The 18,828-nt window shown below is 42.4% G+C and overlaps 1 protein-coding gene across 5 annotated transcripts in view; it reads right to left on the bottom strand.

The window, feature by feature from the left end:
* LOC123768546 (uncharacterized) overlaps nt 1-18,828 on the bottom strand; it is a 50,801-nt gene that overhangs the window by 9,679 nt on the left and 22,294 nt on the right. For 3 of the 5 annotated variants that reach the window (XM_069336340.1, XM_069336344.1, XM_069336345.1), the window contains 7 exons: nt 16,874-17,002; nt 14,758-14,923; nt 11,277-11,408; nt 7,881-7,962; nt 3,680-4,098; nt 2,614-2,753; nt 828-941 (listed from right to left, as the gene is read on the bottom strand). In XM_069336340.1, coding sequence (XP_069192441.1) covers nt 828-941; nt 2,614-2,753; nt 3,680-4,098; nt 7,881-7,962; nt 11,277-11,408; nt 14,758-14,923; nt 16,874-17,002 — 1,182 coding nt within the window. The remainder of the gene's footprint in view (nt 1-827; nt 942-2,613; nt 2,754-3,679; nt 4,099-7,880; nt 7,963-11,276; nt 11,409-14,757; nt 14,924-16,873; nt 17,003-18,828) is intronic. The other 2 variants (XM_069336342.1, XM_069336343.1) reach the window with 2 other exon arrangements.

Genomic DNA, 18,828 nt, shown 5'->3' with positions numbered 1-18,828 from the left:
CATTCAGCCTGGATAGCTCTGGGGAGCCGATAGGGCTCCCCCCAGAAAGGCCAAGAAAGAAAGGATAAAACAACCCTAACCGACACGAAGTGAAAGAAAATGGCAGAAAGACCACCAGGAGACTTCATACAGTCAATAAGAAGAAGATTGCAAGTGGAACACCATCAAAGAATCCACTGGATCACCAGAAAAAGGGTGATACATCCACATCAAAAACCCACAGACATGAAGAGCAGAAGAGGAAGTCAAACCAGCGAGGTACCTCACCGGCCCGACCCGCTGAAAGAGGTGGATCTGCAGATAAACTCTTGGGTTCAGACACCAAGCAAGCAGCACCTGAAACCAAGGCTGGACCAGCCACCATTGGGCCAGGAGAATCACTCTCTCCCAATAAGATTCGAGCCTAGCAAAAACCCAGAGCAACAGCTAAACTGGGGAAGAAAGTTAAAGGAACAACACCCCTCCCCCCACCCACCCAGTCCTGCTGAAAAGCATCAACCATAATGGTCTCACAGTCAGGGAATGGGTAGACGTAGGGACCACTCCGACGCGCAGAGGTTCACCTCAAACTGCCCAAACGTCTAACAAAGCCACAGGAAGGAGACAGCGATGACCTGCCACTCTGTGGAAAGAGGAATGAAGCGAGACATGCCGGCTGCCAGGACGGTGGCCACTCACTGAATGTGAACGGCACGGAGAGCTAAGCCCCGAGAACCCAGAAGGTGGGTGGAGCGACCGGCTATAAAGAGCCATGGATCGCGGGGATCCATGTAGGATCATATGTTGTAGACTGTGGGACTGTGTAGCATCATATGTTTGGTACTTACGTAACAGCCTTAATCTTCCAATGTCTTATGGTTCTACGATATGGAGTCAAATACAGGTTGATGAAAACTTCTTTTAGAGCAATAAAATCTGGCATTTTAACTTGCAATATTTCTCTGTAAAAAAATAAGAATTTTCAGTAATAGTTTAACATATATGGCTGCAGCTTCCTCAGCTACAGGCTCTCATTATCACTCCTAATAATTATACAAAATCATACTTGTGAAGAACTTTTGATATTATTTCACCTTATTATGCATAAAATTAAGTGGAAAAACAGACAATAGTTGAATGTTATTGTTGTGAGATAGTAAATACTTTACCACAATCCCTTGTTATGCTGCATAAAAGATAAATGCATTCAAAATATACTACAAAGGAAAACTATGTTGAACTTGAGTGCAGTAACCCTCTAATACTACTTGCAGGAGGCGTGCAACCCTCACAAAGATAAAATGGAAGAAGGAACAGCAGAGTGGCTGTACTAATGCTCATTCATGCTTAACAAACTTACTAGTTTTTTACATCAAAGGCTATGTGAAACAATCAATAGTGGAAAAGATTTTGACAATGCAGTATATACTTAGGCTGTAGTAAAGCCTTTGATACTGTTCTTCAGGAAAAAACTGATTATGAGGGTAGAGATGATGGTATTCAAGGGGAGATTTTAAATATGATTAGGCCAAGGTTATTTAAAAAACCAGCGTTGAATGTAATGAAACGCCATTTTCTGGGTGAGACCCGGAGGCTCCCCAGAGCTTATTAGGCTGATATGCTAATGTCAGACTTTGGCATCAGTCATGTGTATGGAGTTCTATGGGCCTACCGGGGACTTCACCCCACTTCTGGGGTGTGGAGTTTGCAGATGCATATATGCTTGGGGACCATTCAGGCTTGTTCGCATTTGTGTTGCTCACGTGGCAGTTTGTAATACACTCGGTGGTTGCTCGATCGGTTGTGCGGGAGTCTGAACTTCGCTGTGCTGGTATACCCGCTGGGTTGGGTTTGGCTTTGGGGTTTGTTTTGGTTCCTTTGGGGACGCCCCTTCCACCTCTCTAGTGATCGTTGGGTTTGTCCTCCGGGGACCTTATGTTAGTGCTGCGTCGCCGGCTTCCTCTTCGGGGTTTTCGGGGTTCAGTGCCTTGGCGCCTCCCCGAGCCTTCGCTCTATGTGTTCACGGACAGGTCGTCTCTCGACTGGGACTGTGTGACCAGTGCTGAGTGAGCGAGTCTGGGCGAGTCCCGGAGGCTCCCCGGCATCCCTCCCTCCCCCCGGTCGGCGGTGTTTTTCGCGTTTTTTACATCCAGCCTAAGAACTAATGGTTGGGTCACCGACAGTGGGGTCTGGGGATCCCCCCTTCCCCCTCCCGGGCAGGGGGGGGGTTACGCAGACGGTGGCGCGGCGACATGACGACGTCATGATGGTTATCTAATTTTCGCTTGGGGAGTTCTGTCCACCTGTTCGGTCTTCGGTCGCAATAGTTTACCAGAATAGGGGTTTGTTTTGGGGCGCCTACCTTTCTGGGAGCCTATCCCGGTCGATGGCAGACATAGCATAGAATGCTCCCAATTATACGGGGGGTTTCTATAGGCCATTGCTCCTCGTGCCTCTCTAGAGGGGGCCAGGTTCTGGCTCATGGTCCCTGGTAGGCAAGAACTCCATGCATTGACTGATGCCAGAAAGTTATACATATCCATTCAGCCTGGATAGCTCAGGGGAGCCTCCGGGACTCACCCAGAAAATATATATATACACAGTATATATAAAAGAATGAGTATTTTTACTCACTTTTCATTCTCATAAATTATAGCACCTGTGTCATAAATGTGGCGAAGTATCCACCACAAGAGTCGGTGGTAATGAGTATAACCATCTTCAGCACAACCAATATGCTCAGCTGGTTTTAGCTTATTCAGTGGAAAATAAACCTGCAATTACAATATTATTTAGTGTTTCAGTTGCATTCAAATTAGCCTTAAAATGGCTGCCAAGTAAACTAAAGTAGGATACATATGCAGTTATTAGTAATCACTCACTCTGATTATATTTGCCTACTATGTTTTTTATTAACAGATACACATTTAACCTTAAAGAGAAAATCTATCTGTGGCAACACTCTTAACTCTCAACTCAAGTGAAAACTTCAATCCCATTGCCTAGAATGGTTGGTGAGGCATCATTAACTCTCTTAAATGCAGTCATCTTCATTTTCAATTTTTCATTAGTACTCATGTTTATACCAATGATGTTAGTAGAGTATATATGGTTATGGTTATAATACATCTGTTGAATGTAATGAAGTTGACCACAACCCACAAACATATTCTAGACTATCAATTATACTTGCTTACTATGAGGTTATCATGTACCAACAGCCTGCGGGTATCTGAAAATCATGAATTTGTCTTTCCTGCCAGTATTTAAATTCATGCCTGGATAACATTCCCAAATCATAGCAGAAGAGTGGGTTGTGAAACACTTCTATGCTGTGCCAGAAATAGATTTATGTACAACAGGATTATATATTATGTTGTAAGCCTATAATATAATGCTGGTACTGAATCACTGTTTTTGTTAAACACTATATTGTGTAAACTAATTAACGAAAGATTGAACATAAAAATAAAAAAATAAAATACATCCATTACATCAAAATGGATGTATTATAACCATATTGTATTTGTCATTGGTATAACTACAGAGCAATAATAAAGAAATTGGTTAATGACTATACCACAGTGGCCCAGATCAACAAAACAATGACTGCATATGGTGTTCATATAAATTGTCACTATTCGCCAAATAATTTGTAATTAAGATTGAGTGATAAGAATATCAGTAACACTAAACCTACCTTCATGGGTTTGTGATCTCTCGGTAAATAGGCTTCATTAATTAAGTTGCAGTCAGAGATTTTGTGAAGATTGTGAGCAATCCAGTTCTTGGAAATAATCAAGGGTCCCTTTACATAGTTTATGAAAGACATCTGCTTTCTTTCTTTCGTGCCATCATCGCACCTTCTGGCCTCAAGGCCTTTAATGTCAACATAACCCCCATAATATTTACTTTTGTCATGTTTCTTTATACTTCCAGTCATCATATAATACATTGGTAAACCAACTTTATCTTTCTGCATGTTCTTCATTTTAGGATTATCCAAGAACCTTTTATCATAGATATTTGTTATAAACAGCGTCTCATTTTCATCATAAGCATTTCGATGCTTTTCTTTTTTATTACTTGGATAATGGGGTTTCCATTTGCCAATATAATCTGCAATATGAAAGTTTTTGTAATTGAAATAATATTAAAATTAACTGCATTATTACAAATATAATAAAGTACTGTAGTGTGTTAACTATTGGACAATCAATATTATGCCCTGTCATTTACAATGAAGCATTGTAGGAAAAAAATTAAATCTTGTGTGTGAATGAATTAAAAGTACAGTACATCTATCAGAACATGCTCATTTATTGTTATTACCACTTTGTATTTGTAGGGATTGAGGGCACGGCAAGACATTTAGGCATGTTTCTTTACACTAGATATATTTGTTCACCTAGCAGTAAAAAGGCGAACAAATATATGTTCACCTATATATCTGTCAATTGTTAGCTAGGTGGACGTCAATAAGTACACATAAATTGGGTAAGTTTAGATTTTGGAAAGGCTTGAGTAAATACTATTTTGAAAATAATGTGGGGTTGTTCATTTATGGAATAGTTTGTGGAGTAAAATAATAGACATGGGATCACTGAAATTTTTCAAGCATTGGTTAAACACATACATGAATGAGTTTGGGTGAATATAATAGGAGCTGCTTCATATAGGCCAATAAACTTTCTATAATTACTTTTATTCTTCTGTCTAACAGGCTTCCTGTCTCAGACATTGAGTATTCATACTAGAGAGAATGAGGGAATGTGTTTAGGGGTATGATTGTGTAATTCAGGAATATGTTGGTTTAACCCTTTAACTGTGCCACCTCCAAATATGACAACCCCCCATCCAGTGTGCAGGAAATAAATTCTCTCGAAAAAATTCTTTTGTTTTTTTAAAGTGTCAAAAACCCTTCCCTCAGTATGGGTATGTCAAAAAAAAAATTGAAATTGTACTTACTTTGGCTGCTATGGGGTCCGAAAGTTGGGGCGTGGCGTCATCATTCTCCGTTCGCCCGTGACGTATGCTCCCGGGGCCAGTAGGGCGCCCAGGGCGGGGCATGCGAGTTGCCGCGAATATATTTTTGTTCATTTTTTACGCACAGTTCCAAATACATTTTATTTGTTTTTACGTGCTAATCCTATGTATAATGAACACGTACGCTACACTATGGCAGTAAAACATCCGTACTGTCCGAGGACACTGTGTTACATGCATGACACATATGTTACACATATTTACCATGTATCATGCAAATTTATGTATACATACAATCTATTTACAGACTATACACTGTCACACACTATATACATTCACCATCAACACATTCAGAACACCGCGAGTGTGAGCTGTCACACCCAGCCAGCCCTCCCGCACTCCTCCAACATTGCCCCTCCCATCATACAGTTATTCACACCAATGTTTCATGTTCATTTATGTATATTTACAACATATGTACACACTATACACAGTCACACACTATATACATTTACCATCAACGCATTCAGAACATTGAGAGTGTGAACAGCCACACCCAGACAGGCCCTCCCTCACTCTAACATCTTACTCGCCAACATTACTCCTCCCACCATACTGTTATTGTTTTTAATACACTACTTACACATGTTATATATATCTATCTACATGTTTTATTTACCAGAACTATGCAAGTAAGCCGGTATTGTGTCCAAACAGTACAGTGGCCACCATACACTGCATGAGAAGTCACACAGCAGACGACACTACAATTACGACGTCACCTTCCTCACCAAGGGGAGCAGCGTGCTGTCCAAGCAGACAGCACGCTGGACTTGTGATCCTGTGGTCCTGGGTTCGATCCCAGGCGCCGGCGAGAAACATTGGGCAGAGTTTCTTTCACCCTATGCCCCTGTTACCTAGCAGTAAAATAGGTACCTGGGTGTTAGTCAGCTGTCACAGGCTGCTTCCTGTGGGTGGAGGCCTGGTCGAGGACCGGGCCGCGGGGACACTAAAAAGCCTCGAAATCATCTCAAGATAACCTCAAGATATGGTGAACAAAATAAGAGTGGTTGCCACACACACACAGTGTGACTACCTCAATTCTCTCCCTTCCTCACCAAAATTCCTCATTCTACAATACTACGCACAACGCTAATTATAACCACAATCCTGGTCACTAATTTCTGTAAATGAATAATTGACCACAAGTTTATCTTGAAAAGGAACCTAAGAAGTTGTTTGAAGATTCCTAGATGGACGAAATAATGCTGTGGTGCTGTGGCTAGCGCTGTGAACATCGTGAACAGCATTGAATCACTGATATTTGAACATTGTACTGTACCCAGTCATTATCACACTCAGGCTCTTCTATAATACTATCATGGCTAAATAATACAGGTTATATATATATTTTGCCATTATTAGGCGATGCTGTGGTCACACTCTGAACAGCAGTGCTGTGCGCTCATGCTGCGAGTGCCAGCCTTGGATGCTCACTCACTACTGAGGCTCTCACACCCGGGAATGTGGACCATGATTTTTTTTAAAGATAGCCTCTGTTTACAAGAGCCCTGAGGAAGCTGATGTGAACCCCATGTAGCCGCGGGAGTTATGAATGGAACGTGAAAAATACAAATACCTGGAGGCGCGTAGCACACCCCAGACATCGGCCTACAGGCTCGTTGCGCAGTTAAAGGGCTAAGTGCAGGATAGACAGAGATATGTATTTTAGTAAGTGCATATGCTACAGCATACAATGAGGATATACAAACCAGCATTGAATATAATGTATCACCTCTTTCTTGTTGGGCCTTGGTGGCTCCCTGTAGCTAGTCACACTGAGATAGCTACATATCTACTGTATAAGTCACTTCAACCTTAGAAGTTCTTAATTGCCTACCAGAGACAGAACTTGGCCCCCTCACTGAGGGGGCAGGTAACAAGATTGTGATGATCACCCTCACAAAGTAAACAAAGAAAGTAAACATCCAGAAAGTAAACAAAGCAAAGCGGCATGTCATATGTACAAATACGTGAACCCTTGTCAATAAACCCCACAATGCCTCCAACCTTGGAGCCTCCAAGAGGAATCAAAGACCCCCTTGCACCACTCTGGGCGAGGCACCCTACACAGTGGGCGAGCTTCTATGGGACGAAATGCCAAACCCACATGGGAAGTTACCTTGACAGGGCAGGGGTATCACTAGATGAGTGCTCTGGGAAGGGCTACCCTAAGCACATGTAGCTTGAAGAGAACACTTTCTAAAGTTCACACAACAAGTAAGGTTTGTAAACACATGGACTTGAAGCTAACACCAAATCATATAATGATACACAAGCAAATGGGTCCCCCACAGGACAGAGTCCAAAGGCTGACCAACACCCGTTTAGAAATAGTTTGGACCTGAAAGGCCGCTAACGCAAAGAGTAGTCCAAACTGTTAGACATCAGGAAAAAGACTGAGGAATGTTGACAGGGGAAGCCAGCAGCAGCTGGTGGTGGTGGTACCACCTGTTTTTGATCAGCTGTAACTAGGAGGGAGTTCGAACAAACTAGTGGGTGGAATATTTGCAGTCATATACTGCTTCATTTTTCTTTTTATCTGACTCTTAGTTGTCTGAAAAACTTTGTTGACTTTCTGGATACTTTCCAAGTGAGGGTGACGATAATCATCCCCTGCTTCCTGCACTTCAGTGAGGGGGGCTAGGTTCTGGTCCCAGGTAGGCCAAACAGGATTCCAGCAACTGATATGGCCAAGTACCGGGGTGCCATCTCAGCGAGATAGCTAAAGGGACCCAGCCACCAAAGGGTTCTTACCAGAAAAGAGAAAAAATAAAGATTAAATCTTGTGAAATTAAGAAAATGGAAAAGGAAAAACAAAGAATTAACTATTATCACACAATAGGCTTACTCACTTATTTTCTCAAGTGGCTCCCAATATTTTAAATATACTGGTTGTGAATTGCATTTCTTCTTGCGACCTGGACGTCTCCTTGTCTGTTGTGAAAAACCAGGACTGAATATAATGAAACTCCATTTACCGGTAGTCCCTTGGTGCTAGCTACCTGGATAGCTCCACCCAATTCAATCCATACAAGGATCTTACAAGTTATTATAAGCCTACCAGGGAACAGAGGCCAAAACCTGGCCCCCTATGAAGGAGCACAAGGAGCAGGGAATATCAGCTCATCCTAAGCTGCTGCTCCTTGGGTTCTCTTCAATGTACAGTGCTGTTCACAGAAGTAAACTCGGCCAAGAGCAGAACAAATATATAAGCAAATGACTCTCTGCAGAACAAAAACAGTGTCTAAGATGGTCATCACTAATCTGAATAATTATGACTCAAAGAGATGGTGGGAATGAGGACTATAACCATGAAGTCATAAATGATTGCACCAGGTAAGTTCAGTGCAGTTGAAAGCTAGGGGATCGAGGAGGAGAGAGTGCAGACCCTTGGTGGTGTACAGGTGGAACTAATGAGAGGATTTCTTTGTGACCATGTGGATCATTTATATCAGGAGGGGGGGGGGGTTTCTTTGTTTCATTTTCTATGCTTTGTTTACCTTGCTGATTATATATTTTGGATTTGGTTACCTTTACGGTAACCATTTCATGGTTAGGGAGATTTAGTATTCCCTGCTCCTTGTGCCCTTTCAAGTGGGGTCCAGATTTTGGCCACTGTCCCTAGTAGGTTTACAATGATTCACAAGGACCTGGTGTAGGTATCCAGGTATCTAGCACTAAGGAGCCATCATACAAACCCTCACAGAAAACAGGACAATTATTTATACATGCTCAACTTTCAATGCTACATTTATGTAGCTTTGTACACAAATGTAACAACTATTCATCACAGAACTTTCTCTAAATACATTTCACAAAACATCCAGTTTGAGTAATATGTTTGAGTAATATGAAAAATGGCCTTCAGATCATTCTTCTGCTCCCTGATATTGCTTCATTATGTCAATTGGACAGGAACATACAGTCAGGAAGGATGACATACCTACACTGCATCACCATTGCAGGAATGGTTTCAAGTTGTCGCTTGCAGATTACCTTCAAGCTATATCTGCAAATACTCTTCGTGTTACTGTAAGCTCTACCTTGCTATACCATAAGACATGAAGGGTACTCTCTATTGTACCTTTTAGAACATTTACAGAGCTTGAAAACTTCTTCCTGGGACAACCACAGCGATATTTCTGTGATGGTGTGTCATCACTGGTTTTCCCTTGGAAATGCAATCAATACTAACAAAAAGTAACATAACTGATGTTAACTGTCTCTTACCTGCTTACCTGCTACCTGCTTGATGGGGTTCTGGGAGTTCTTCTATTCCCTAAGCCCGGCCCGAGGCCAAGCTTGACTTGTGAGAGTTTGGTCCACCAGGCCAAACGCTGGACCGCTTGGAGCGGCCCGAAGGCCCACATACCCACCACAGCCCGGTTGGTCCGGAACTTCTTTTAGAAAACAGTCTAGTTTCTCTTGAAGATGTCCACGGTTGTTCCGGCAATATTTCTTATGCTCGCTGGTAGGACACTGAACAACCACGGACCTCTGATGTTTATACAGTGTTCTCTGATTGTGCCTATGGCACCTCTGCTCTTCACTGGTTCTATTCTGCATTTTCTTCCATATCGTTCACTCCAGTACGTTGTTATTTTACTGTGTAGATTAGGGACCTGGCCCTCCAGTATTTTCCATGTTTATATTATTTGGTATCTCTCTCATCTCCTTTCTAGTGAGTACATTTGGAAAGCTTTGAGACGATCCCGATAATTTAGGTGCTTTATTGCGTCTATGCGTGCCGTATATGTTCTCTGTATTCCCTCTATTTCTGCAATCTCTCCTGATCTGAAGGGGGAAGTGAGTACTGAGCAGTACTCGAGACAGGACAACACAACTGACTTGAACAGTACAACCACTGTGATGGGATCCCTGGATTTGAAAGTTCTCGTAATCCACCCTATCATTTTTCTGGCTGATGCAATATATGCTTAGTTATGCTCCCTAAATGTTAGATCGTTGGACATCATTATTCCCAAATCCTTGATATGCTGTTTCCTACTATGGGCAGATTCGATTGTGTTCTGTACCCTGTATTATGTTTCAGATCCTCATTTTTGCCGTACCTGAGTACCTGAAATTTATCACTGTTAAACATCATGTTATTTTCTGCTGCCCAATCAAAAACTTTGTTGATATCTGCTTGTTATTTTTTAATGTCTTCAGCAGAGGTAATTTTCATGCTGATTTTTGTGTCATCTGCAAAGGATGACACAAGGCTGTGACTTGTATTTTTGTCTATATCTGATATGAGAATAAGGAACAGCAGTGGTGCAAGGACTGTACCTTGAGGTACAGAGCTTTTAACTGCGCTTGGACTCGATTTTATTTGACTGTTACACTTTATGTTCTGTTCTACAGGAAATTGAATATCCAGCATCCTACTTTGCAAAGTCTGTGTATACATCTGCATTTTGCTTTTTCTTGTAGAGCTTCTGTGATTTTGTCATAGTGGTTGAGTAACTGACAGACAGGATCTGCCCGCTCTAAATCCATGTTGTCCTGGGTTGTGTAGCTCATTATTTTCCATAAAACTAGATATTTGATTCCTAATCACTCTTTCAAAAACTTTTATTATGTGTGATGTTAGTGCAACTGGTCTATAATTTTTTGCCAAGGCTTTACTACCACCCTTGTGCAGAGGAGCTATATCTGCAGATTTAAGTGCAGCTGGTATCTCCCCTGTATCCAGGCTCTTTCTCCATATTACGCTGAGTGCTCACGCTACTGGTACTTTACATTTCTTTATTAATATTGAATTCCATAAGTCGGGCCCAGGAGCTGAGTGCATAGGCATATTGTCAATTTCTCTTTCAGTCTTCCGAGTTCGTGTTAATATCCATTATATTATCCGCAGCTTGAATGTCATTCATAAAGAAGATGTAAAAAAAATAGTTTTCCGGTTTGACAACTCAATAGTTCAGATTTCTACTTTCTAATTTCGTTGTACGTCGGTATATGTAGTTTGGTCCTCATCGTTACTATAAGTACTATCAAAACAGGAGGATGGGCTGAATATTTTGCAGTACTTTTTAAACAATTATCTTCACTAATCCCATCCATGCTTCTTAACACCTCTATCTCCTACAGAATAAAACACTTCTTTAGCATGTAATATAAACTCATTTCTTAATTCTTTGTTCCCCTTTACAGAGCCATATTCCTCCCTACTTTGCCATTTACTGTATAGCATTTAGTATTCTAGAACTAATATTTCTTTAGTAAAAGCTTAAAGTGCCTACCTGCATTTGGTCCACTGGTTTATCACTATGATGTAGTGGGAAAACCAAATCTAAAAGCACCTTAATTTCAGTAAAGTAGTCATGCATCTGATGCACAAATTGTTCATGAAGCTTTTTCTCAGTTTCCATGCTCTGAAAATAGATACAAATAATTCAGATATGGTATTACAGTACTATGAAAGGCTAATTCACGATGAGATATTACAAAGAAATTATTTGCATGTCTAATGGACTACAAGTGCAAACAAATTTATCTTAAGCAGCAGATGACTAGAAAATATTTATCATTCAATATAACTACTGTATTTTCAAAAGCAAATATAAAATAATATAGCAGTGAAATTATGAACTCTTGATACCAAAATGTACATAAATGGTTGAATTGTGGGATGAGCATTATTCATGTTTTGTTCAAAGTGCATTGACTTTGGACATCATAATATTACATGGCCAGCACAAAGCAGCCAGATTATTAAGTTTTTTCTCCTCCATCTTTAGTTCAGTTCAAATAAGCTACTGACTACAGGAAAAATTACTATTCCTTTTTGGTTCAAATATAAAACTACGATAATCAATTACATGTTAAAATAAAAAAATATAAAAATATGTCATTATTAAATGTAATGAGAATACCTTTTTCTGGTTAGGCCTGGGTGGCTCCCTGAAGCTAGCTCCGTACATGAGTTACATTAGCCCCTAGGAGTCCTTAACCCCCCACCCCCTTCCCGGGGAGGGGGGTTGTGCAGACGGATGCGCGGCGGTTGTGGTGACATGTTTGTTTCCTTGTTTTTAATTGGGGGAGTTCTGTTTGCTAGTTCGCCTTTCGGCTTGCAATTTTTGACCAGCAGTAGTTTGTTTTGAGATTCCTACCTTTCTGGGTGCCTGACCTGGTAGATGGCAAAGACTGCTTCCAATTACACGGGGATGTCTTTAGGCCATTGCTCCTTGTGCCTCTCTTGAGGGGGCAAGGTTCTGGCTCTGGTCCCCGGTAGGCTTAGAACTCCTTCGATTGATTGTTGTCATGGTTTAATATATACACATCAGCTCGGTATAGCTCCGGGGAGACGAAGGGGCTCTCCACAGAAAAGTGATGAAAACCTAAGAGCCAGGGCCCAAGCGGAATCAAAGGAGAGAGCGAGCACTGCCTGGCGACACGCAAGGTGAGAGGCAAAGAACAGACACACCTCTTCCCGCGCAAACAGCTTCAACAGCGTGGCTGATGCCCCAGGCGAGGGCCCAGAACCAGACGTCACAACATCCTCCCCAAGCCTGTCCAAGGACAACTCAAGAAGGGAAAAGAATCGCAAGACCAAGGGCAAAGGTCTTGTGATTCAAGACCTTTGTATTGCGTGCAAAGAGCATGCAATACCTCAGCCGCCAAAGACGCCGAAAGGGCAGGAATCGGCACGTGCAGCTGCACAAGGCCAACATCCCAAGGAAGCACATGGGTGAAAAGGCATTAAGGCACTAAAAATCACCTCCCCCCTCCCCAGTAAACCTGCAGAACAGTAGCAGCCTCCTGCAATTTGAGCGTGCGGGTCTGACAAAACCCATGCCACGCTCTCTGCGAAAGAAAGGGCAGTCTGCTAACCAGGAAGATTCCAGAACCTCGTAACACATCCAATATGGGAAAGCAGAGCTGTACTCAAACGAGGACGGATCCATCACAGAGGCAAAATCTGGGTCTCGCAGGAGTTAAGGAGCAAGAGCCTCCCGAACCGCCTTAGGCGGGACTCGAGAGGCAGAAAACCTCCGGAAAGAAAGAGCCGAGGAACCCAAGGGAACCTGGGGAGGAGCTGACCCCAAATGAAACTCGTACAGGGAAGGGGGGTTAAGAACACCCCTCCCCCTGCAACAACTTACCCCGCAAAGAGGGCAACAAAACCCAAGCAAGATCAAGGAACCCAAGCCCCCCAGGACGACTCTTCCCCAACCCCAGAAGCCTCCAAGCCAGACCCCGGGGCAGAGCCATCCTCCACACCTTCTACCCCTGAAGAGTCCAGGGAAAAGGCAGCAAAGAAGGGGGGGGGGTTTGCTGGTAGGACCCAGAAGCCATGGCAGGAGGAGCAGGCTTGAATGCCTCCGTCTCTGACTCGAATGGGGCAGCCCGCGAAGCCGCCCGAGTCTCACCACCAACTAAACCCTGCCCCGACTCCGAAACCCTCAGATGTTCAGGAGCCAGGAGCAGGGCGAGAACCGCCAACCAAGGAAGGACTCCCGGGCATGGACAGTAGTACTCGCTTGTTTCCTTATGCTAAAGTAAGAGCAACTAACACCCCCAAGTCAGGGTCCCTAAAACCAAAACAGGGCAGCCCGGAACATCCGAGCGAGCAACCAACCTAGCGCTAGGATGTTGCAACAACCTGACCCTAAAATACAATGCGGAAGCCGCCTGAACCCTAATCTCAGTTACAGTAGAATGAGTGAACTGGAGCACGAGCAGAGAACATGTCTCGCGAGACTCCGCAGGAAAGGTGTCGTTGACCCAACAGGCAGCATGATGGAGGCAAAACAGGAAACTGTCACCCTGAGACAAGGGCACAGTACAGTATAACCTTCAAGCTTGCACAAGGCGAGGTGGGACTCGCAAGACACATCCATCAGTCAACCAAGCATCGATGGGGTTTTTGCCTACTGGAAGCCCAGGCATGGTGCTGCTAAGCCGGTGGACCCCAAATGTAAACAAAGATTGAGATGGGCTATAAACTGAACTCCTGTGATGTGTACAAGCATAGGGGCCTAGAGGAGGACCACCAAAATACCCTAGGTGGACTAATAGTGAAACAAGGCAGCTCTCCCCTGCCCCCTCCCCCTCCTGAGGAGGGGAGGGCTGCGGTGACAAGCAGCACGGACGACGCCCGAGAGAGGCGAGAGGTACTCGCTTCTTAACTATCATTCAATGGGAGTGAATGACGTTTGCTTGTTTCCTTATGTTTTTGGGGGAATTCTGTCTCTTTGTTCAGTCTTCGGTTGCAATTTCTTACCAGGTGGGGTTTGTTTTTGTTATGCCTAATTTTCTGGGTGCCTAACCCTGGTCGATGGCAGACATGGAATGTTCCCAAACACATGAGGGTTTCCATAGACCATTGCTCCCTGTACCTCTCTGAGGAGGCCAGGTTCTGGCTCATGGTCCCCGGTAGGCAGAACTCCATTAACTGATGTCCCAGACTAATAAAGCTATCAGTCTGATAGCTCCAGGGAGTCGGAGGGGTACCACAGAAAACAGCCTTGAAAAAGGGATTGTGGACTGAAGGGATGATTGTGAACCAAGAGAAAAAGCGAAAGACCAACACCTGATCCAGAGATAATATATATAATATATAATGAAAGGGTAATTAGGATACTCATTAGGCTATGGACCACTTAGGTAATGTATAATTACCTATACATACATACGTACATATATACATGCATACAAAAATTTATATTTATTTAGTAAGCACCAAACCATTCTTAGCCACAGTTTAAGAGTATAACTCACCTCAAATTCCAATATACTTTTTAATTTTAGTCTATTTTTCCTCAACACTACCACATTCTCTTTTAACTTTCTAGCAATTGTGCCTAGCATACTATAACAGAAAGGATATTTGTTTTTCCTGGGGTGTTGAATAAGCCGAGCGGCAGCCACTCCAAATCTGAAATTACTATACAGTATAATATATACTTGTAATACAATATATAGTGAGGAAAATCAATTGGAGCAATAAGGAGGATTCACACCTGCACACTGTGTGCTCCCAAGTGCATGCCTTAAATCATTTAACCAAGATACTATGCAATCCCAGGTTACATTACTACTTATAGTGTATTCAGTGGTTTAGAACATGTCCTTGGGAGTACCCAGTGTGCAGGTTTGAAACCTCTTCATGGTTCCAATTGATTTTCTCACTGATACATCATGTTAATGTGATTCCTTTGCACACAATATATAATACTGCACACAAAATATACTGGATGAGCTAAACTTGAATGGATCCAATGTTGAGGAATGACTCAAAATGCTTATAGGTTTCTGGCACTGGGGAATCGAACCTCAAACATGTAAATGACAGCCAGGAGCCAAATGAGTTCAGCTATGGACGTAACAAATGCATGTGATAGAGCAATTTTTCCTACCCATACACCCATACAGTACTGTATTTTGATATTGATATTCTTTGTTTGCAAGGAATGTACTTAAAGTTTGACTATAATTTTGAAGTATACAGTAAATACATGTGCATTAGTAGCTTTGAGAGAATGTATTAATTTATTACCAAAACCAACAACAATATAACCCGTTATACCTTCTTGCATATACTGTACAGTACAAAAAATTATAAAGTATTAAGTTATCAGCAAATGGTGTAAGGCTTAAATTCAAAGCTTGATTTATGCAATATTCTTTGTTTATTATCCTAAAGGTTTATTTTTAAATTCTCAGTATTAATTAAAACATTTTAGGGGCATGAGAAAGTAAACCTATGCAAAGGTATTGGCAGGTTCACTCCTAAAGGCAAACATTTTGTTCCATGTTACTTGAATTCTATGACAGTGGTTGGATGGAGAACAGCCATCAAGAAGCTGGAATTCAACATTCAAGAGGCAAGGGGTAAAGAACCCAAAAAGGCTGGAAAGTAATGCTTTACAGTCCTTTTTAATGTCTTCCAACCCCTTGTTCAAGGGCTTTTTCCTTTGAATCAAATTATACCCTGTCATGGTGAAGCCTTTATTGGTTTTCACAGCCCATTTAAAAACTCTACCCTTGAAGTATACCAACATTAAGCTTTAACAGCCATAGACAATTTACACAAACTAGCTGATGATCTGCAGCTACACTATAGCACAATTCAAGCAAGTCTATCTACAACACCTGAATTTGCATAACTATTTCAGTAAAAACTGTTCAAGCCCTCACTATACTCTACATACATACATCCAGTCATAGTGCTAAGTACTGGCTGTCAATTAACCATGCAGTTATCTGCATTGTTTCGCCTAGTTTTGAATGCTTTCTCAGTGTGGGCGTGATCGTAACAATAAACCAGTTCTCTGTGTTTTTAAGAGCAGGAGCCAGGTTCTGGCTTTAGCCCTCGGTAAACCAACAGGACTCTTATGACTGATGTGATCAAAAGTGGGAAGCTATCTCAACAAGCTAGCTTCCTACTAGAAAATTACCCTAGAAAATTAAAATTATTCTGTCAATCTGATCCCATCTCTTGAAACACTTCATGGTATGTAAATGAAATTTTATATTTTAAAGCACATTCATTATTTTCATTTATTAAGTTATACAATTCTTTTGTTTGTCCAGTTACTGACGAGACCTAGAAGTGACTCGGTATCTTGACTGAATGAGTAATTTGCATCATCACGTAGTGCTCAAAATAGTTTTAAACTGCTGAAAACTCAATGCAGAAAAAACAAGAAGAATCATTCTTCACAAATAGCAACAGATAGTTGTAATAGGCAGCTGGAGATTAAATTCTATACTAACAGTACAATATACTGTAGTATACAAATATTTATGGCAAACTATACAAAGACAGGGCATCACTAGCAGAGATCTATTCTATAACTATAAGTAAGTTTAATAAAAATTGGTAATTACATACTTGAGTGTAGCACGAGTATGGTGGAAGTCAGCTGAATCACAAAAACACACAAACACAGAGTGACCTTTGCCAATCAGCATCTCACGAAGTATCTGCATCAGTGTTGACTTACGACTGTCATAGAGTTCACTGAAAGAGAAAGCATGCTGAGTTTTTACCACACTTTAATAGAAACTAATCTGCTGAATTTTTTTTTTATAAGAGTTTGGTGCAGAAAATCACAATAAAAATTATTGTACCTGTAAAGCAGTGGTAAGAACAGCTGGGTCACAGTCATCAAGTTCTGGGTTTGATTACTGTGGAAGGACAGAAGCATTCATGAAGAGATTTCTTGCATAATTTGCAGTAAGAAAACCTCATTCTTCGCCAGAAGGGAAGGAGACAACTGCAAACTAACAAAACATCCAGCCAGGCCAAACAAGCAAAAGCCTCTGAGCCGGAGGAGAGCATGAAGCTCCCCGACCCCCTCTCAATGGGCAAAAGAAAACTAAAAGTAGGAAAGATAACCCCGAGGAAGCTCCACAACCCAGGGGACCAGAAAGACGCACAGCCGCTGCGATTATGCAAGCTGGGCAGCACCGTGTGCCTCAACCAGCAACAACAACTCCCTACCTACGGCCAAACGAAAGTACCAAGACCTAAGCTGACCCCAAGGGTGAGGCAAAAAGCCCAGCAGCTGCTACCTCTATGGGAATGGGGACCCGAAAAACCCAGAGAAGATAACTCTGAACCCCAAGAGGTGCATTCACAGGGCACCTAGGGAAGGGAGCCCTAAGCGCATACAGCCCTTGGTACAGAACTCCTGGCCACAGTCAATGCATAGCAGGGACACCAGCAGGGTGAAGCTAATCAGGCAACTGAAACCAGAGCAGACTTCCACCCAGTTTAGCTTCAGCCAACAAACTGACGGTCTGGCTGCCGGCTCAGTGAAATGCCACAAATGAGGGGCGTGCGGTAAAGCCTCTGTTTGGTCTCAGGTTGCAATTTTTCTATCAGGAGTGGTCTGTTTTGGAGCGCCTACCTTTCTGGGTGCTCAACCCCGGTCGATGGCAGACATGAATACTTTCATGTATGAGAGTTTCATATGTCATTGCTCCCTGTGCCTCTCTGAGGGGACCATGTTCTGGCTAGTGGTCTCCGGCAGACATGACAACTGCACATGACTGAAGCCCCGTACTAATATTATCTAATATCAGTCCAATAGCTCCAGGGAACCGACGGGGCTTCCCCACAGAAAAGGGTACAGTATAATATATCATATATACATCATAAAGACACTTTGCACCAGAGCATTGCCATATCCCTTGAGTATTTGTAGACATGTTTTACTGTACAGTATCTTGAGTTTTCAATATTTTTGCCAATTCCAGTGCTTTGAGTCCCTTAACCCTTGCACTGCTCACCTATTTTCGGCAAAAACGTCTTGGTGCAATTGTCAAGGACATATTTTTGTTATTTTTACAAATGTTCAGGTAAATTTAATGTCAAAATGTTTCCAAAATCAACTATTTCCATTTCAAAACACAAATAGTAATGAAAACATTAAAAAACATTAAAATATAGCCAAATTAAAAAACCAGCGTTGAATGTAATGAAACGCCATTTTCTGGGTGAGTCCCAGAGGCTCCCCGGAGCTATCCCAGGCTGATATGCTAATGTCAGACTTTGGCATCAGTCATGTGTATGGAGTTCTTAGGCCTACCGGGGACCACGGCCAGAACCGGGCCCCCTCAGAGAGGCAAGGGGAGCAATGGCCTATAGAAGCCCCCGTGTTAGTGGAAGCATTCTATGTCTGCCATCGACCGGAACAGGCACCCAGAAAGGTAAGCGCCCCAAAACAAACCCCTATTCTGGTTAAAATTGCTACCTAAAACCGAACTAGTGGATAGAACTCCCCAACCGAAAACAAGCAAACTAGTGTGACGTCACACACTGCCGCGCCGCTGTCTGCGCAG

This window comes from Procambarus clarkii, chromosome 35 (assembly GCF_040958095.1).
Source record: "Procambarus clarkii isolate CNS0578487 chromosome 35, FALCON_Pclarkii_2.0, whole genome shotgun sequence".
Classification (NCBI taxonomy): Eukaryota; Metazoa; Arthropoda; class Malacostraca; order Decapoda; family Cambaridae; genus Procambarus; species Procambarus clarkii.
Note: the sequence above shows the minus strand (reverse complement) of the source record. Positions and strands in the feature narration are given on the sequence as shown.